We start from the raw sequence: 22,553 nt of genomic DNA, 5'->3' as shown, positions 1-22,553 counted from the left end.
GGTAAGGTGGTGGTGGTCACAAGGTCAAGGTCAGGTCAGGGATGATGAGTTAGACAATACGTATTTCAAACTGTGCATACTGGGTCAAGATTGGGGGGAGGCATGAGGGCATAAATAATGGTGGTTTGGGGGGAAGGGGAGGGATTCGATCTCAAGGTATTGCACATGAGATAAGGACGACATGGAACAGGTGAGCGGAGGGGGAGGTGTGGTTAGGCAGCGCCATTGATGGCGGGAGTGGAGAGATGGCAGTGGATCCTCACCGACCACGAAGTCATAGTAGGTGCCCAGCCTGTGCGAGGAGTCGTAGTTGTGGTGGCCAGCTTCCCTGATGACAGTGATGAGCAGCAGACGCAGCAGCGTCACCGGCAGCAGCCACGTCGACTTGTGGCTGAACGTCATCTCCCGCCTTCTGACTCCTGCAGGTGCGCCTCCTCCACCCCGCCAACTGGAGGGTACACCTCCACGCCTTGTACTGTGGGGCTATCTCCACGCCTTGTACTATGGGGGTATCTCCACGCCTTGTGCAATGGGGCACCTCCAAGCCTTGTGCAATGGGGCCACCTCCACAACACCTCCAAGCCTTGTGCAATGGGGCCACCTCCACAACACCTCCAAGCCTTGTGCAATGGGGCCACCTCCACAACACCTCCAAGACAGCGCCTCCTCGCCAACTGTTAGGGAGCGACACTCCACCAACTCCTAGAGAAGTGGAAGAGGGGTGGGTACTTGGACACCACTTCGTCGTGAGCACCAGGAACTGGTCCTACAGCGTCGCCGACGAGCAGCCGTGGGCGAAGTCAACCATCCTCAGGCTGGTGGCATCCCAGACTGCAGGGAATGGCGTCATCTCGAGAGTCTAAATCTTGTCCATCATAACACGTGTGGGCCACGTCAGAAGGTGAGGCTGAGTGATGGCCACACACACACACTTGCTTTCCCCTCCAACTGAGAGCATCAGCTGGAGGCGTAATGTCCCAGGTCCTGATGCCTTAGTCACGCATCGACCTGCAAGTAAAAGTCATCCTGGTTAATGGTATGGTAATGGTATGGTAATGGTAAGTCAAACACACGGATACTATGGCTGCCACGGTTCATGTCAAGGGGATGGGTCATATACCAAGGCCTGTGTGACCTGGGTGGGAGCAACATGCGACCTGGCCTAGTGTTCATAACGCCAAATATAACGTAGTGACAAACTACTTTCCCTTGTTGTCTTCTTTTTGCAATGACGCTACTCTGCGTCTTTCACACACACACACGATCTGCCAAGTCAAGTAACACTAGTGGATCTGGTGTGTCAAGTGGATGGATAACCTCATGGGAACACCAGGGTTTTGACAGACGAGGTGAGAGCTAAGAACCCGTCCTGCCTTGTGGCAAGTTCCTGTTATAAGTAATGACACTATCTCCCTCCCCCCTTCTTTCACCTGTCCTGTGGGATGACAACACATGTAGGGGTATACGTGAGGTGAGGTGAGGTAAAGGTCCAAGATCTGGTCGACAGGATACTAAGAACCTCTGCAACCATCGTGAGATGTACGTAAGGTAATGTATACATAAAGTAAGGTATGCAAAAGGTAAGGTATACATAAGGTAAGGTATATGTAAGGTGAGGTATACATAAAACAGGGTACACATAAGGTAAGGTGTACGTAAAGTAAGGTATACATAAAGTAAGGTATACATGAGGTAAGGTATACATAAGGTAAGGTATATGTAAGGTGAGGTATACATAAAGTAGGGTACACATAAGGTAAGGTGTACGTAAAGTAAGGCATACATAAGGTAAGGTATACGTATGGTACTGTATACACAGTATGCATGCTAGCAACATCATCCCTCCTCCCCGCCAGAGGAACCTGCCTCGCGTCCAACTTTCTCTCCCAGGACGAGTGAGGAGGAACATTCACACGTGACTTACACCCGAAATACAAGTACGTGGCTCGAGGATCGTATCACTCAGTTCACAGTCACATTACATGAAAGTGGAGGAGAAAAACCAGAGAGAAAGGAAGTAGTTATTGTAACTGGTGTTTGGTTCAGGACCAGAGGTCCGGAAACCGACTTGACATTAACGCCAGTATGATCACACACACACACACACACACACACACACACACACACATGTTATCACCTTACTAGGATTCTTTCTCCTCTCCTCCGTCAGTTCTGCAGGAGAGGCTCCCGCCCCTCCCACTGCGGAGCAGAGGCAGCCCACGGTACCCTCGTCCAAATTAACTTCAATTCAAAATTCATTATCGAAGACAATGAATGAGTTATGGCGACTTCGAGCCAGCTCCAGCCAAGTGAATGCATAATCACTTGGTATCCAGGTTATTCTATAGCTAAATATACTCAATTTTCCAAAGGAAATCATTTCCTAAATGACCTTCCTCGTAGGCCACTGGCTGTTCAAAACCAACCCACCCAACCAACCAACCAACCAACCTTAACTTCCCTCCTGCAGAAGCGATCAATACAGACTGACCGTACAGAGTCACCAACAGTCAGTTGATCGATGTTACTCAGTTCCGGCAGGACAAGACTCACAGAACAGTCGCCTTTTGAGGAGAGAGTTGTACACCGTCGCCCGGGATGGTCAGCCAACAATATCCAACACACAGATCAAACAGACACGTAATATAGAACATGAGAACGAGAGGAAAACTGATGTGGATTAATGTCACAGAGACATGGAGAAATATTGCTGCTGTCATATTGTAACACACTTACGGTGGGCGTATGAGAGAGGATGAGGGTATATACACTAAGCCAGACAACGTCGTGCAGTGCTTGATAAATATATATTTATATATATATATATATATATATATATATATATATATATATATATATATATATATATATATATTATTAATGAATATACCCAACTTATCTCGTGTACGATCACATTAAGAACAAACAATTTATTCAGAAATTAGTCATGTGAAAGATAATTTCACATCTATATATCAAACTGAATTTGGAGGCTAATATGTGTAATCTATTCTGCTTCCTTTTACTCTTGTTTAACCTTGTCTGTACTGGACGAGACCAGATACAGATGTGTGCTCTGTATCCCAACCTGTTACAGCGTTCATACCTTGGTTAATTCATGATATCAGGGAACAATGTTACAGATAATTACTTAGTGATGAAAGAAACTTTTTTTTTTCGTTCACAGACTGACTGGTACATGAATTGCGATCGACCTCATGATCCACGGAACCATGTCATTATAAAATGAAGTGTGTGAGTTCTCATACAGCGAACTTTAGGGTAAGTTTCAGTATGTTTCGTCGTGGTGTGTAATTCTTGTGGTTTACGAGTAAGTGTTCGTAGGGAAATACAGATTATCTCGATGCCATGAGCGAGTCCCCCAGGTTACTACCACACGACTATACGACCTCTCGGGCATGATAGACACACACACACACACACACACACACACACAGACGTTGCCAAAGGTCGTTCAGTCGTCCTTACAAGGGCAAACATTTGAACTATTCATCGTCCAGTTCCTTGAGAGTCAAGACCAAATAACAAGGTGAGATTTATCATCTCGTCGGACGCTAGAGACTTGGAGCGCCAGCTGGGAGCGAGCGGCTGGCGTAGCACCTTCACTTGTTCTCCAGCAGATGCTAAGTGGGAGGTGCGAGGTGTTGCCGGCTTACTGGGTAAACAACCCAACACTCCCACCCACACCAACCACGACTCACAGGAGGACAGACGACGGTTCTGGATCATCAACCTAACCCTAGAACTGTTTGTACACCAGGAAGAAGGCGAGGCTGTCATGACCAGACACCTCCAGGCGTAGCTGTGGTACGTTATGGGTCGTCGGTTGATGCTCACACATCACCAGAGAAGAGGATTCCGTTGGCATGCATAGCGTACGATCCCAACTTTCTCGTGCACGTTGCCAGGGCCCCTGTCAGCCGACCTCGTACCCGAGGAACACAAAGTGACGAACACTCCTCACGTCAGCGCGCTGACTGTGTCCACACTTTGGGTGGTTCTTCCTCGTCTTCAGGACAGACATCGTGGCCCGCACGCCGTCTGCAGAGTGACACGGACCACGTCGATAGGCCGTAGGATTCGACTCTATATACGCCCGCAGCATGAAGATACCTGAGTTTCCTTCCGTATGAGAGAAAATTATATATATATATATATATATATATATATATATATATATATATATATATATATATATATATATATATATATATATATATATTCACGTCTCATGATGATGTATACCATAATGACGTCCTTGAGTGAGTGTCAACATACGTGTGTTGTGGGTCATGGACGGGGCTGTCTTATGCCAGGTTGTTTACATTACTGGGTGTTGTTTGCATTATTAGTTGTTGTTTACATTACTGGGTGTTGTTTGCATTATTGGTTGTTGTTTACATTACCGGGTGTTGTTTGCATTATTGGTTGTTGTTTACATTACTGGGTGTTGTTTGTATTATTGGTTGTTGTTTACATTACTGGGTGCTGTTTGCATCATTGGTTGTTGTTTACATTACTGGGTGTTGTTTATATGTTCTGTACTTACGGGAAACACCCCGCCTCCTTCGTATTAAGGGTGGGGGTGGGGGGGATTACATGTGTCCCTGTGGGGGTGTGTGGTTACCAATTGTGATTATCATTTGGGTCTTACGAGAGAGAGAGAGAGAGAGAGAGAGAGAGAGAGAGAGAGAGAGAGAGAGAGAGAGAGAGAGTTTTACACCCGAGATGCCGCGTCTCTTAACCTTTCATATACGTATTCTGTCTTTACTCCTGTGTACATACACACACGCACACACACCCCTACCTAAGCCAGGTGCGTGTGTGTGTGTGTGTGTGTGTGTGTGTGTGTGTGTGTGTGTGTGTGTGTGTGTGTGTGTGTGTGTCGGTTCTACACACATAAGAATAAAGACAAGATACATACATATACAAAGTTAAGAGACGGGGCAATGCGAGTGTAAAACTTTCTCCTCCTAATAACACACTTACAGCAATCAGACACTTGCACGCGTGGTGCAGACGGTGCTAAAGATTAGCACGGACATCCACACATCCGTACGGACAGACACAGGCATCACACGTGGGTACAGAGAGGTACAGATATCCACACGTCGGTACAGAGAGGTACAGATGTATTCACACGTGGGTACAGATAGATAGGGACAACCACATACATTCATTCGTACGTACAAGTAGTCAATAAAAATGTGCACTTTAACTTGCCTTCATTGCTGTGAATACTAATTTCCATTTACACATACATTTCCTAATAAATTATACCTGCGATTGTTTACAATACATAACTGTATGCCTTTCTACCGGAAACATTGACGACATGCGAAGGGGGTGATTAATGACGATGTTAATCATGTGCCGTGTCAAGTACAGTGATCATTAGCGGATTAATTCCTCAAGAGGATCACCGGATATTGCCCGGTATGGCGTCACCTTCACGAGTGAGTGAAGTGCTTCATTCTTAACCCAACCCAGTTATCATCATCTAACTGATCCGAATGTCAGGAAATCGTAGGCGGACGGAAGCAAGTTTTTTCCTGGCATTCTGAGAGTGAAAGCAGTGTGCGCGGTCCTCCTGCATCGCTACGCCACCCCACAACCCCACCAGGAGGGGTTGTTCTGATGGACAGTGCGAGGCGTGGCTGGGGTATTGCTTCTGCATGGCCCAGGGCGCAGGTCTGATGTCAGTGGTCAAGGAGTAACATTCACAATTACATTCTGACCCATCTGGATTATCGGCTGGAATCCAGCGAGGTGCCCCAGCTCCTTGTACAGTTTCCTTGTGTCATGCATGCCTCCGCCCGTGTCTATATCTACACGTCCCGTGTATGTGGCTGTGTGGGCGATTGTCTCCCTGTCTGCTGAGGTAGACGTGTGGCCCCAGACCAACCGTAACCCACTCCCGCCGCCTCCAAGCACCCTCCTCTCCCCCACACCACCAGGGGAATCATATGCAGCAGCGCCGTGAAACACGTTCGCTTCGTATGATTTTTTTTTTGTCTTGTGTAACGTATCTGATGCTCGGCTGAACTAGCGACTCCAGGATCCAGTTCGAAACGAGTGTTTAGTGACAGTAAAGATGACATTCCTTGACGTAGAGTGATAGATCTTGGCAGCCAGGTGGACCAAGGAAGATCAATGAAATGACGAAGACAAGACGACATCTTCCAGTGAGTTGGCACACCTGAACACACACGTTATGTGGCCACCCCAGGCTACCAATCTCGCCCGGGGTTCCTCAGGGCGTGGTACCTGGGTGGTGGCGGCCAATGATAACGTAACTGCCTCCTCCTTGTTTTCAATTTCCTCCGGACGACACAGTGGGCTGCTCACAGGGAACATAGCGCGTTCTTCCCTGTGGCACAGCAACACTAGACGTCCGTCAACACTGGCGGAAGACGGACGGAAAAGGCTTGGGGCCACTTTTACTTTCCCGCACACGGCGCCGCTGCATCATAGCAGAGGGCCGGCCCACAACGGTCGGGACGGACCGACCTCTAGCCTTATGCACCGTGGCCCGCGACCTTCGCTTTCACCTCAGCCGAATCAAAGTACCGACCTGCCCACACAGCAGCGATACACGGGGGCTTCCCTGATTAAACTCAGGCGGTCGACACGACGTCGTGTCCTGGCAGACACCAGGTGATGGAGGGGATGATGGGAGAGAAAATGATGGCAGTAGTGAGGTAGAGTGAGGAGTGGCTTTTCCTAGAACTGCTCTCCGGGTCCCCAGGTACCCAGACCCGGCTACCTCGCTAGCGACCGCCGAACACTGGCTTTACGGACATGCCTTTTGGACGGGTGGGTCCCCAGGTGGGAAAGAGACCCCCGGTAATTACTGGTACGGACGACACGACCTACGGAGAGGTGGGGACCATGGGGACTGCTAGGAGAGGCATGACCTACGGAGAGGTGGGGACCCTGGGGAAATGTTAGGAGAGACATGACCTACGGAGAGGTGGGGACCATGGGGACTGCTGGGAGAGACATGACCTACGGAGAGGTGGGGACCATGGGGACTGCTGGGAGAGACATGACCTACGGAGAGGTGGGGACCATGGGGAACTGTTAGGAGAGACATGACCTACGGAGAGGTGGGGACCATGGGGACTGCTGGGAGAGACATGACCTACGGAGAGGTGGGGACCCTGGGGAACTGCTAGGAGAGGCATGACCTACGGAGAGGTGGGGACCCTGGGGACTGCTAGGAGAGACATGACCTACGGAGAGGTGGGGACCATGGGGACTGCTAGGAGAGACATGACCTACGGAGAGGTGGGGACCATGGGGACTGCTGGGAGAGACATGACCTGCGGAGAGGTGGGGACCATGGGGACTGCTGGGAGAGACATGACCTGCGGAGAGGTGGGGACCCTGGGGACTTGCGGAACGGACAAGAAGACCTACGGATGTGGGTGAAGACCACAAGGACTGCTGGCACGCACAGTATGACCTACGGACGAACAGGCCTTAAGGTGGGGGACTTTGAAGACTATTGGCACGGACGACAGGACCTACGGACAGGCGGGCCCTTAGCATATACCAGCGTCACGTGTGTGTGTGTGTGTGTGTGTGTGTGTGTGTGTGTGTGTGTGTGTGTGTTACCAAAAGTGAGTTTTACACTCGTGTAGCTCCGTCTCTTTGATCATTTGTACCATGTATTTACTCCTATGTGCACACACACACACACACACACACACACACACACGCAGTCTAAGCCATGTACCCATTTATCGTTCAAACCCCTGGGGAGGATGAACACCTGGGTTGGGTGTAGGTCGACTGCCATAACGAGGATTCGAACCCATGCAGATCCGATCCCAGGCTGGCCTGGGGAGTCAAACAGTGTGTGCATGTGTGCGTTCGTTAGTAAGACATTATTGATGCGTAACTTTCAGATAAAACTATCATTAGATTGGTTCATGTTTTCTGTACTCCAGTCTGGTTCCTTTCTAAACCTCCTCCTCCTCCTCCTCTTTTCCTGGCCATAAAAAAACCAGTTTAACTAAACTTGCTAATGACACTCTCACGCTCCGTTCGTCTGGTGTTATTGAAAGCCTGTCATTCTCCCAAACTACTTTCATGCGACATGGCAAGTTCAGCTCCACATGAGCCCGCCTCGGTAACTTGCCTCTGAGGACTGATGACACCCCCCCAAACTCGTCCATTCTCTGATCTAAACAAGGATCATAGAACCTCGGAATCTATAAGATCATAGAACCTCGGAATCTATAAGATCATAGAACCTCGGAATCTATAAGATCACAGAACCTCGGAATCTATAAGATCATAGAACCTCGGAATCTATAAGATCATAGAACCTCGGAATCTATAAGATCATACAACCTCGGAATCTACAAGATCACAGAACCTCGGAATCTATAAGATCATAGAACCTCGGAATATATAAGATCATAGAACCTCGGAATCTATAAGACCATAGAACCTCGAAATCTATAAGAGTCAGTTTTTTTTTGGGTGTTTTATCTAAGATCCTATGATGCCTAAATCCTCTGTATGGGGTGAGAATCCTTCATTTCGTCAGTATTGCATGGCATCACATGAGGAAACACACATCCAGTGATGTCTGGTAAGAGAACTGTCATTTTAACTGTTAAATGTTTTATTTTTTTTTCTATGGTTATCTCCACTGTCATCTGAGGGATAATTCTGACCTACGATAATGCTAGATGTGGTCTTCAGGTGAGGTGGTCATCAAGTTTACTTTTTAGACATTTAAACACCTTCCTTAACCTTGTAACTTGGTGCTTAACTATTTTCTGACCCCTGACAAATCTTAGGGATCAGTTATGGTTGATCTTTCAATTTAGTGAGCACGTTTCTCTCTTCCTTCTGTTCCTCCATGCTCCAGTGTCGTCATTTCTGGTCCTCTCTCTTGTATCTGTAAAAATACAGAGCTTAATTCTTGTGTTTCCTAGACGTCATATACGGTGTGCCCCTGTGTTCCCCTGCTTCGCTACATCTCCCACCGAACTATTCCTTCCAACGTGTATCCCCGACACTCTCTCACTCTGCACACACAACAGTTAGCACACGTCTCTCCACGCCCTGGCTGTATAGTTCACAAAGTCTGACCCATCTGTTGTTCTATGTCCAGACTGTGGAATTACGAGCTTTCCAGAGTCCGTTCCCCTGATGTAAGGCCGTTGTGGTGTCCATCTACTGAACTAAACATTAGTCTGAGCTAACTCTCTCTCTCTCTCTCTCTCTCTCTCTCTCTCTCTCTCTCTCTCTCTCTCTCTCTCTCTCTCTCTCTCTCTCACCTTCCTTCCTTCCTTGTCCCTGTAAATTCCTCCTTGGGAAAACTCAGCCGCGTTTTCACGTCCTTTTAATCAGTCTGGTCTACCCAAGTGCCTCCGACTCGCCTCCTCACCCTCCTCACGTACCGTCACATCCCCCCGCCACACCGCCAGCGTTTGTTTACATTATGACCTTTGGAGGGGGACCTTCTTGTGGCAACTTTCTCCTGCGGGTACTCACGTTCCGTGGGAATCCGTCACTCTCGCATCTGGTTTTATCAAGAAGGTTTTGATCTACGTCGCCTCCGGCTCTTCCCAGCTACCTCCGGTGTCCCGTGTCGCCTCCTAACATTCCCCCCCCAGCACCCGGTCCAGCACTGAGCGCCCGCCTCGGGGACTCCATCACTGCTTCCCTCAGTGTGATGTGTTGCGCTTGCTCAGCGTCCGGTACCTCTACAGTGTGGTATGTCCTCTGTCATCCGGACCTCTCTCCCCTAACTGTCATTTCCTTCAGGAGTGAGAGAGGGTCTTCAAAGGGTAGACTTCTCCCCTCCTCCTCATGTATGTGTGTGTGTGTGTGTGTGTGTGTGTGTGTGTGTGTGTGTGTGTGTGTGACGGAAACAGTTTCACACTCGTGTTGCCTCGTCTCATAATCTTGTAAACAGGTACCTTGTCTCTACCTTTGTGTGTACACACACACACACACACACACACACACACACACACACACACACACACACACACACACACACACACACACACACACTTGCTATTCGTGACCTATGCAAATGACTTCCTGGAGGGACTTGGCCTCCCACTGCTGCCTCAATATATCTATGCATACGAGTCTCAGCTCATGACGTACAACCTGTGCAGGAGTACCTAACATCAACATCTGAAGGGACCAAGACGAACTACCAAGATGGTGTGAGGTCAACCCGGGCAAATGTAGAATACCGAAGATATGGGCCAGAGTTGAAGAAGGATGCAGGACTGTGTACGTGAGGGACATGGGACCCAATATGGTACCCAGACTTGTGGCCACGGTCATATGAACCTTGAGAGAATATCAAGGGAGGTCAGGAGTTTAATGGCAAAAAGCCAACACTGTTGGCAAATTTCCAGAAAAGATGCAAAGGAGTACATCTGGTGTGCGCGAGTGGCGGTGGATGAATGGATTCAAACTGAGAGATGAAATTGTGAGTGTGGAGAGTTTACTATAGAACTCAGAAAGTTGCATTGCTAAAGATCAAGACATGGCGCCCCCGAGTGTAGGATGATGGCGTCCCGCGAGTGCAGGTTATGCTCTCGATGTGTTTTCTCAGAACTAGTTCATGGTTTGATTACCTTTCTCCACGTCACTACCAATTACTACCGCCAGTCACCTACCATCAGACACTCGGGTAAAAAAAAAAAAAAAAAAAACCTTGGATATTTTTTTTCTTCTATTATCAGGAAATAGTTAGACCAGGAGAGTATGACGGACTTAACCCTCCTTCCTCAACACACGCAACTACAGCTCTTCCTCCTTGAGACTCAAAGGTCTGATATTCCAGGAATCCAGAATATATCATGGATCCCTCAAGGGAACTGACGATATAGTGATACATTAGATTCTGATGATATTCTGGTATAGTATATCAGAAGGCGTACTCGCGAGGGAAGGAATATGTCATCAAGTGTGTGTGTGTGTGTGTACTGGAAAGTTAATGCGGTGAGAGAGGAATTTTCTAAGCAAGACCAATACAAAAGTCAAGGTAAAACAAAACAGCAAACTAAGAGAGAGAGAGAGAGAGAGAGAGAGAGAGAGAGAGAGAGAGAGAGAGAGAGAGAGAGAGAGAGAGAGAGAGAGAGAGAGAGAGAGAGGAGAAAGCTGGACAAGGGAGTAAGGGGTCACCACAATGTTGCAGGACACACTGTAGGTCATGGGAGAGACCCACTGACATGGAGACCCACCCACTCACCCACCTACCTACGTGGGAGCGGCTTCCCCGCACCCTGAACCTGGTCAGTGGGACATAGACGTGGCAGACGTCAACTGCTGCTGCTGTCACCCCATGACATGGCATAGTTAGGGGAGGTTCTGAGGAGGTAGGTAGAAGAGGCGATTTTACCTCTAACAACAGTATATAATATATATATATATATATATATATATATATATATATATATATATATATATATATATATATATATATATATATATACACATACATATATGCACACACACATACACAAGCGCGCGTGCTCGCCACTTTCCCGCGTTAGCGAGTTAGCGTTAAGAACAGACGACAGAACCTTTGAAGGAAAATTCCTCACTTGGCTCCTTGCTCTGTTCCTTCTTTTGGAAAATTAAAAAAAGGGAGGGGAGGATTTCCGGCCCCCCGCTCCCTCCGCTTTTAGTCGTCTTCTACGTCACGCAGGGAATACGTGGGACGTGTTCTTTCTCTACCATCCCCAGGGATATATATATATATATATATATATATATATATATATATATATATATATATATATATATATATACACTATTGTCCTCAAGCTGGCTATAAATAAAATATAAAAATAGGTTACCAAACGAGCAATAACTGCCGTTTTATCTGCATCTTAATCACCATACGAGGTCAAAGGTCAACTGAAGATTATTCCTAGGAACATTTCCTCCCTCAATTCATCGTAGGTACTCGTACGTAGGGCGGTCAGAATGAAGACAGGAATGTGATGAAAACAGGAATGTGATGAAAACAGGAATGTGATGAAAACAGGAATGTGATGAAGACAGGAATGTGATGAAAACAGGAATGTGATGAAAACAGGAATGTGATGAAAACAGGAATGTTATGAAAACAGGAATGTTATGAAAACAGGAATGTGATGAAAACAGGAATGTGATGAAAACAGGAATGTGATGAAAACAGGAATGTGATGAAAACAGGAATGTGATGAAAACAGGAATGTGATGAAAACAGGAATGTTATGAAAACAGGAATGTGATGAAGACAGGAATGTTATGAAAACAGGAATGTGATGAAGACAGGAATGTGATGAAGACAGGAATGTTATGAAAACAGGAATGTGATGAAAACAGGAATGTGATGAAAACAGGAATGTGATGAAAACAGGAATGTGATGAAGACAGGAATGTTATGAAAACAGGAATGTGATGAAAACAGGAATGTGATGAAAACAGGAATGTGATGAAGACAGGAATGTATGAAAACAGGAATGTGATGAAGACAGGAATGTATGAAAACAGGAATGTTATGAAAACAGGAATGTGATGAAAACAGGAATGTGATGAAAACAGGAATGTGATGAAGACAGGAATGTATGAAAACAGGAATGTGATGAAGACAGGAATGTATGAAAACAGGAATGTTATGAAAACAGGAATGTGACGAAAACGGGAATGTGATGATAAAAGGAATGTGATGAAAGCAGGAATGTGATGAAGACAGGAATGTGATGAAAGCAGGAATGTGATGAAAACAGGAATGTTATGAAAACAGGAATGTGATGAAAACAGGAATGTTATGAAAACAGGAATGTGATGAAAACAGGAATGTGACGAAAACGGGAATGTGATGATAAAAGGAATGTGATGAAAGCAGGAATGTGATGAAGACAGGAATGTGATGAAAACAGGAATGTTATGAAAACAGGAATGTGATGAAAACAGGAATGTGATGAAAACAGGAATGTGATGAAAACAGGAGTAATGTTATGACACTCGACCATGAGAACAAAATGTTCAGGTCAGCCAGTATGTACACAAACCCCTGCCCTAAATTACTGAACCCCGAACTGACCAATTCCCAAACCACGTAACCTGCGAGAATCTAACCATAGCCTAGACCGTCCTGGGTATACAAATTTAACCATAGCCTCGACCGTCCTGGGTATACAAATTTAACCATAGCCTTAACCGTCCTGGGTATAAAAATTTAACCATAGGCTCGACCGTCCTGGGTATAAAAATTCTTTCGGGGGCGGGTGGAGAAGGGGGAAGGAGGGGAAGGCGGGGGAGTGGGGGATTGTGTCCCCTATTTCAAGAGGTCTTTGGGGTTCTTTGGGGAGGCCTTGCTGGGGAAGGGGGGGGGGGGGGTGTGTTCCACAGGACGGGGTATGACCAAAGTTTCTCCGGTGAAAGTAACATCCCGACCTGAGTGACACTCTGCCCCCAGAGAGTGGCACACGGGGAGGGAGGGAGTTTCTTGAGGGGGTGTCTAGCTGCCCCTTGAAGGTGCGCAGCCCGGGAGTTTCCGTGGGCTTGGGTTGCCGTCCCCCATAAAGTGAGTTAGGGGATTCTCTCTGGGTTCGGCTGCCTCCTCCAGGGTGTGGGGGGTTGCTGCCCCCAGAGTATGGGGAGAGCTCCGAGTGTCGCTTACCCCATAGAGTGGGAGAGGGGAGACTAGTTTTAGGGATCATTCTCTGGGGGGGAAGCGTCTTCATCTCTTGTGTCCTTACAGACGAGAAATGAAAACTAAAAGAAAACGGAAAGATGTTCTGGTCCAAGTGCATCGCTTCTTTCATCGTTAGCCCCTTACATACATGCTGTATAGCACGGTGTTAGGCGCTCTTGCACACTGTAGAGCACGGTGTTAGACCCTCTGGCACACTGTATAGCACGGTGTTAGGCTCCTTGGCACAATGTATAGCACGGTGTTAGGCCCTCTTGCACACTGTATAGCACGGTGTTAGGCCCTCTGGCACACTGTATAGCGCGATGTTAGGCTCTCTGGCACACTGTATAGCGCGGTGTTAGGCCCTCTAACACACTGTATAGCGCGGTGTTAGGCCCTCTAACACATTGTATAGCACGGTGTTAGGCCCTCTTACATAATGCTTAGCACGGTGTTGGACCCTTTTACATACAGTATAGCACAGTGTTAGATCTACTTGCATAGCATAGTGTTACACCCTTACATACTGCATAGCACAGTGTTACATCCTTTTACATAATGTACAACACAGTGTTGGATCTTGTGACACGCTGTATCATTCAGTGTAACGTCTTCAAACATAAGGCACTGACCACTGTCACACCAGGTAACATAAGAGTCCTGTAACCCGTTACAAACTTCTAACCTACTGTATCCTACATTTAAGCCTTCCTACATTATGCTGCACTCCTGTCAATACAGCATCGCCAGATAAACAATGCCTTTTAAACACCATTACAAAATAGGGCAAATGTACTACTCAAGTACATGGACAAGTGTGTACGAGAGAGAGAGAGAGAGAGAGAGAGAGAGAGAGAGAGAGAGAGAGAGAGAGAGAGAGAGAGAGAGAGAGAGAGAGAGAGAGAGAAATGATGATGAAATATGAACGTATGAGAATACAAAAAACTACATCAATGCCTAAGATATCAATTGAGGTGAGGATGAATTTCATGGATTGAAAAGGTGGACGAATCAGGTCGTCTCTGGCCGGGCTGTATCACTGGGAGTGCACTCTCGTCGAAGAACTCTGACCCTTCCAAAGGAGTCTACATTTCCCTGCTGCTGTGAGTAGCGCAGGACTCTTCTGCAGGCAGTGGTCCTAGGGTAATCAGTACATAATGTATACTGTCGTGTGTAATGATCATGTACTGATTATGTATAATAAGTACAGCAGAGCAATCTATACATACATGGCCAAAGTACAGCACATTTCAGTCCTCCTCTCCGTCACAGACAGAACCCGTCAATCGATCAGGGTAGACGGACGACCGACTGTCCAGTTGGATCCCAGTGCAACGGGCGCCACTCATGTCTGACTGTCCAATGCCTCGCGTGAGATCGTGTGGGTCAATATGGACACAGTCCCGCTTCAAAGGCTCTCCACAATTACTTCGATACGTTTTCATCTGTTCGTTGTCTGCAGGTTCCTGAAATCACTTCAGAAGACTCGATGTGTCTACTTTCCTTTATGAGGTGTGAGGTACGCTAATGGGGTCTTGACCAGATCATGAGGAAGCTGAATAGGTGTTACCGGACTCTGCCTGCCTGAGGTGACATGGCGAGTGAAGAGTCGCCTCCATAGCGGGGCTGTCATCAACGTCAGATAACAAGAGAACGGCTTCGGCCAAGAACTTCTCAGGCTTCAAAGGAGTCCATCCTCTCCCTGCAACTGATTGCAGCGCAGCAGGCGCCTATAAAAGAGGGGTGTCATGGAGTAACACCAGACCCCCATTCTGAAATGGGTATTGGGGTTATGAATGAATCCTATACATACAATCAACGAGAGGGAGATGTCTGATGTTGTTAGAGAGTTGTAGTGCTTTAGGACGCTTTCCTATAATCAAAAAGGAATTGAATTTTCAGCATAACACAGCGTGGAAGACCTCAGCAATATACGGACAATACTGGCGGTTTTTAGTCGTTCTAAGACGCAACAACTATTGGTAGAATAAAAAATATATATCACTTTGGATGTAATTCAAACTATGAAAGCACATGGTAATTGCCTTCAGAGAAAAAAATGGTTAGAAGGTAATCTGAAGTCATCTATAAATATCTTACGCGATGATTTCTTGAGGTTGTGAGGTATAATGTATTCACAGTTCACTTTCAAGACAGCCCTCTGCTCCTCCTGGTCCAGACAACTTTCTACTAAAACGTTCAACCTTCTCCACCGACCTACAAGATAACCTTTAAACTTGCTATTCTTCTGGCCTGCAGCGTCTGCTGTCTTCCCCTGGCCTGCAGCGTCTGCTGTCATCCCCTGGCCTGCAGTGTCTGCTGTCATCCCCTGGCCTGCAGTGTCGGCTGTCATCCCCTGGCCTGCAGCGTCTGCTGTCATCCCCTGGCCTGCAGTGTCTGCTGTCATCCCCTGGCCTGCAGTGTCTGCTGTCATCCCCTGGCCTGCAGCGTCTGCTGTCATCCCCTGGTCTGCAGTGTCTGCTGTCATCCCCTGGCCTGCAGTGTCTGCTGTCATCCCCTGGCCTGCAGTGTCTGCTGTCATCCCCTGGCCTGCAGTGTCTGTTGTCATCCCCTGGCCTGCAGTGTCTGCTGTCATCCCCTGGTCTACAGTGTCTGCTGTCATCCCCTGGCCTGCAGTGTCTGCTGTCATCCCCTGGTCTACAGTGTCTGCTGTCATCCCCTGGCCTGCAGTGTCTGCTGTCATCCCCTGGTCTACAGTGTCTGCTGTCATCCCCTGGTCTGCAGTCTGCTGTCATCCCCTGGTCTGCTGTGTCTGCTGTCATCCCCTGGTCTACAGTGTCTGCTGTCATCCCCTGGCCTGCAGTGTCTGCTGTCATCCCCTGGTCTACAGTGTCTGCTGTAATCCCCTGGTCTGCAGTCTGCTGTCATCCCCTGGTCTGCTGTGTCTGCTGTCATCCCCTGGTCTACAGCGTCTGCTGTCATCCCCTGGTCTGCAGTCTGCTGTCATCCCCTGGTCTGCTGTGTCTGCTGTCATCCCCTGGCTTGCTGTGTCTGCTGTCATCCCCTGGTCTGCTGTGTCTGCTGTCATCCCCTGGTCTACAGTGTCTGCTGTCATCCCCTGGCCTGCAGTGTCTGCTGTCATCCCCTGGTCTGCAGTCTGCTGTCATCCCCTGGTCTGCTGTGTCTGCTGTCATCCCCTGGTCTGCTGTGTATGCTGTCATCCCCTGGTCTGTTGTGTCTGCTGTCATCCCCTGGCTTGCTGTGTCTGCTGTCATCCCCTGGTCTGCTGTGTCTGCTGTCATCCCCTGGTCTGCTGTGTATGCTGTCATCCCCTGGTCTGCTGTGTATGCTGTCATCCCCTGGTCTGCAGTGTCTGCAATGACCCATTTTCCTCATCTTTCCAACGTGTGAATCACTCCCATGTGGCGTTAATTCCAGCCTCATAATGGGACCCCTTGTGAAAACCTTACGTAAACCATTTACACACCCAGCCCACACCGGGTGTCTGGGGTTACGATGTACTAAACGATAAACACTCAAGATGGTTTCTAGTTCTAGCTAAAACTGTTCGTATCTTGCGCGGCGTCTTGGCTACTCCGACTTCGAGAGGGTGGATATATAACACGACCTTCTGAGAAAACACTTCCTGACGGAGACCACGAGAGGGGCTTTACTGTGTCGTGTGATCACACCAGACACGAGTGACACCGTGTCCGAAGGTATGATTTAAGTAAAAAGTAGCCAAGACTTGCGAGACCTGAGAGTAAAAAGTACATCGCGACGCAATCCACTGGAGCGACGCCATCCATTTGAGCGACGCAATCCACTGGAGCGACGCAGTGTTGTCATTTTCGCGATGGAGTGTTGTTGCTTGAGGGTCGCTCTACCGACGCTGGCTGGTGAGCGACGACGACGACGACGACGACGACGACGACGACGACGACGACGACGACGACGACGACGACGACGACGACGACGACGACGACGACGACGACGACGACGACGACGACGACGACGACGACGACGACGACGACGACGACGACGACGACGACGACGACGACGACGACGACGACGACGACGACGACGACGACGACGACGACGACGACGACGACGACGACGACGACGACGACGACGACGACGACGACGACGACGACGACGACGACGACGACGACGACGACGACGACGACGACGACGACGACGACGACGACGACGACGACGACGACGACGACGACGACGACGACGACGACGACGACGACGACGACGACGACGACGACGACGACGACGACGACGACGACGACGACGACGACGACGACGACGACGACGACGACGACGACGACGACGACGACGACGACGACGACGACGACGACGACGACGACGACGACGACGACGACGACGACGACGACGACGACGACGACGACGACGACGACGACGACGACGACGACGACGACGACGACGACGACGACGACGACGACGACGACGACGACGACGACGACGACGACGACGACGACGACGACGACGACGACGACGACGACGACGACGACGACGACGACGACGACGACGACGACGACGACGACGACGACGACGACGACGACGACGACGACGACGACGACGACGACGACGACGACGACGACGACGACGACGACGACGACGACGACGACGACGACGACGACGACGACGACGACGACGACGACGACGACGACGACGACGACGACGACGACGACGACGACGACGACGACGACGACGACGACGACGACGACGACGACGACGACGACGACGACGACGACGACGACGACGACGACGACGACGACGACGACGACGACGACGACGACGACGACGACGACGACGACGACGACGACGACGACGACGACGACGACGACGACGACGACGACGACGACGACGACGACGACGACGACGACGACGACGACGACGACGACGACGACGACGACGACGACGACGACGACGACGACGACGACGACGACGACGACGACGACGACGACGACGACGACGACGACGACGACGACGACGACGACGACGACGACGACGACGACGACGACGACGACGACGACGACGACGACGACGACGACGACGACGACGACGACGACGACGACGACGACGACGACGACGACGACGACGACGACGACGACGACGACGACGACGACGACGACGACGACGACGACGACGACGACGACGACGACGACGACGACGACGACGACGACGACGACGACGACGACGACGACGACGACGACGACGACGACGACGACGACGACGACGACGACGACGACGACGACGACGACGACGACGACGACGACGACGACGACGACGACGACGACGACGACGACGACGACGACGACGACGACGACGACGACGACGACGACGACGACGACGACGACGACGACGACGACGACGACGACGACGACGACGACGACGACGACGACGACGACGACGACGACGACGACGACGACGACGACGACGACGACGACGACGACGACGACGACGACGACGACGACGACGACGACGACGACGACGACGACGACGACGACGACGACGACGACGACGACGACGACGACGACGACGACGACGACGACGACGACGACGACGACGACGACGACGACGACGACGACGACGACGACGACGACGACGACGACGACGACGACGACGACGACGACGACGACGACGACGACGACGACGACGACGACGACGACGACGACGACGACGACGACGACGACGACGACGACGACGACGACGACGACGACGACGACGACGACGACGACGACGACGACGACGACGACGACGACGACGACGACGACGACGACGACGACGACGACGACGACGACGACGACGACGACGACGACGACGACGACGACGACGACGACGACGACGACGACGACGACGACGACGACGACGACGACGACGACGACGACGACGACGACGACGACGACGACGACGACGACGACGACGACGACGACGACGACGACGACGACGACGACGACGACGACGACGACGACGACGACGACGACGACGACGACGACGACGACGACGACGACGACGACGACGACGACGACGACGACGACGACGACGACGACGACGACGACGACGACGACGACGACGACGACGACGACGACGACGACGACGACGACGACGACGACGACGACGACGACGACGACGACGACGACGACGACGACGACGACGACGACGACGACGACGACGACGACGACGACGACGACGACGACGACGACGACGACGACGACGACGACGACGACGACGACGACGACGACGACGACGACGACGACGACGACGACGACGACGACGACGACGACGACGACGACGACGACGACGACGACGACGACGACGACGACGACGACGACGACGACGACGACGACGACGACGACGACGACGACGACGACGACGACGACGACGACGACGACGACGACGACGACGACGACGACGACGACGACGACGACGACGACGACGACGACGACGACGACGACGACGACGACGACGACGACGACGACGACGACGACGACGACGACGACGACGACGACGACGACGACGACGACGACGACGACGACGACGACGACGACGACGACGACGACGACGACGACGACGACGACGACGACGACGACGACGACGACGACGACGACGACGACGACGACGACGACGACGACGACGACGACGACGACGACGACGACGACGACGACGACGACGACGACGACGACGACGACGACGACGACGACGACGACGACGACGACGACGACGACGACGACGACGACGACGACGACGACGACGACGACGACGACGACGACGACGACGACGACGACGACGACGACGACGACGACGACGACGACGACGACGACGACGACGACGACGACGACGACGACGACGACGACGACGACGACGACGACGACGACGACGACGACGACGACGACGACGACGACGACGACGACGACGACGACGACGACGACGACGACGACGACGACGACGACGACGACGACGACGACGACGACGACGACGACGACGACGACGACGACGACGACGACGACGACGACGACGACGACGACGACGACGACGACGACGACGACGACGACGACGACGACGACGACGACGACGACGACGACGACGACGACGACGACGACGACGACGACGACGACGACGACGACGACGACGACGACGACGACGACGACGACGACGACGACGACGACGACGACGACGACGACGACGACGACGACGACGACGACGACGACGACGACGACGACGACGACGACGACGACGACGACGACGACGACGACGACGACGACGACGACGACGACGACGACGACGACGACGACGACGACGACGACGACGACGACGACGACGACGACGACGACGACGACGACGACGACGACGACGACGACGACGACGACGACGACGACGACGACGACGACGACGACGACGACGACGACGACGACGACGACGACGACGACGACGACGACGACGACGACGACGACGACGACGACGACGACGACGACGACGACGACGACGACGACGACGACGACGACGACGACGACGACGACGACGACGACGACGACGACGACGACGACGACGACGACGACGACGACGACGACGACGACGACGACGACGACGACGACGACGACGACGACGACGACGACGACGACGACGACGACGACGACGACGACGACGACGACGACGACGACGACGACGACGACGACGACGACGACGACGACGACGACGACGACGACGACGACGACGACGACGACGACGACGACGACGACGACGACGACGACGACGACGACGACGACGACGACGACGACGACGACGACGACGACGACGACGACGACGACGACGACGACGACGACGACGACGACGACGACGACGACGACGACGACGACGACGACGACGACGACGACGACCCGGCTAACCTAACCTCCCTCAGGTGGGCGGGCGGCGCCTGGGGTGTGCCTGGAGGAAGGGATGGTGCCCAGGACGCACCTCCCACACCAGCATGCAAACATAATGATGGTCTCTATCTGGTATTTATCACTGTGCAGATTTCTGAAGCCAAGCGTGCTTCTGTGAGATGGCTCTAGCCCCTCGAGCACGACGGTACGGGTACGACCCTTGGGCACGACGGTGCGACCCTTGAGCACGACATTACGACCCGTGAGCACGACGGTGCGGGTACCTTAGGCACGACGGTACGGGTACGATTCTTGGGCACGGCGGTCCGGGTACGACCCTTGGGCACGACGGTGCGGGTACGACCCTTGAGCACGACGGTGCGACCCCTGAGCACGACGGTACGACCCATGAGCACGACGATACAACCCTTGAGCGCGGCGGTGCGACCCCTGAGCACGACGGTGCGACCCATGAGCACGACGATGCAACCCTTGAGCGCGGCGGTGCGACCCATGAGCACGACGGTGCGACCCATGAACATGACGGTGCGACCCATGAGCACGATATTACGACCCTTGAGTACGACGGTAAGACCCTTGGACACGACGGCACGACCCTTGAGCACGACGGTGCGACCTTTGTGTCCGATGCTCTAGCGTCTGATCCGAGCCGCAAGACCAGAGGCATCATAGCCACAGGCACGTCTACTGTGTCGTCCTCACTGAGGGATGACTTGACACCCCTGATGATGATGATGATGATGATGATGATGATGATGATGATGATGACGGGTAGTGTGGGAGGAAGGAGTCAGGCGTGAAGCATGACCACTCTGGTCCTTACCGTCCTTCGTGAACCTCCGGCCATGCACTCACGACACCCGGCAACGTAAACACTACACAGATATATATATATATATATATATATATATATATATATATATATATATATATATATATTATCCCTGGGGACAGGGGAGAGAGAATGCTACCCACGT

The 22,553-nt window shown here is 51.5% G+C and overlaps 1 protein-coding gene across 2 annotated transcripts in view; it reads right to left on the bottom strand.

Annotated features, from left to right (window-relative positions):
- Positions 1-22,553, bottom strand: part of LOC139751304 (glucose dehydrogenase [FAD, quinone]-like) — a 226,956-nt gene that overhangs the window by 19,852 nt on the left and 184,551 nt on the right. The window contains exons 4-5 of one of the 2 annotated variants that reach the window (XM_071666638.1): positions 650-1,008; positions 264-612 (exon numbers count right to left, since the gene is read on the bottom strand). In XM_071666638.1, coding sequence (XP_071522739.1) covers positions 264-402 — 139 coding nt within the window. In that variant the 5' untranslated portion in view covers positions 403-612; positions 650-1,008. Of the gene's footprint in view, positions 1-263; positions 1,009-22,553 lie in introns of both variants that reach the window. The other variant, XM_071666639.1, reaches the window with a different exon arrangement.

The sequence above is a fragment of the Panulirus ornatus genome, chromosome 11, assembly GCF_036320965.1.
Source record: "Panulirus ornatus isolate Po-2019 chromosome 11, ASM3632096v1, whole genome shotgun sequence".
Classification (NCBI taxonomy): domain Eukaryota; kingdom Metazoa; phylum Arthropoda; class Malacostraca; order Decapoda; family Palinuridae; genus Panulirus; species Panulirus ornatus.
Note: the sequence above shows the minus strand (reverse complement) of the source record. Positions and strands in the feature narration are given on the sequence as shown.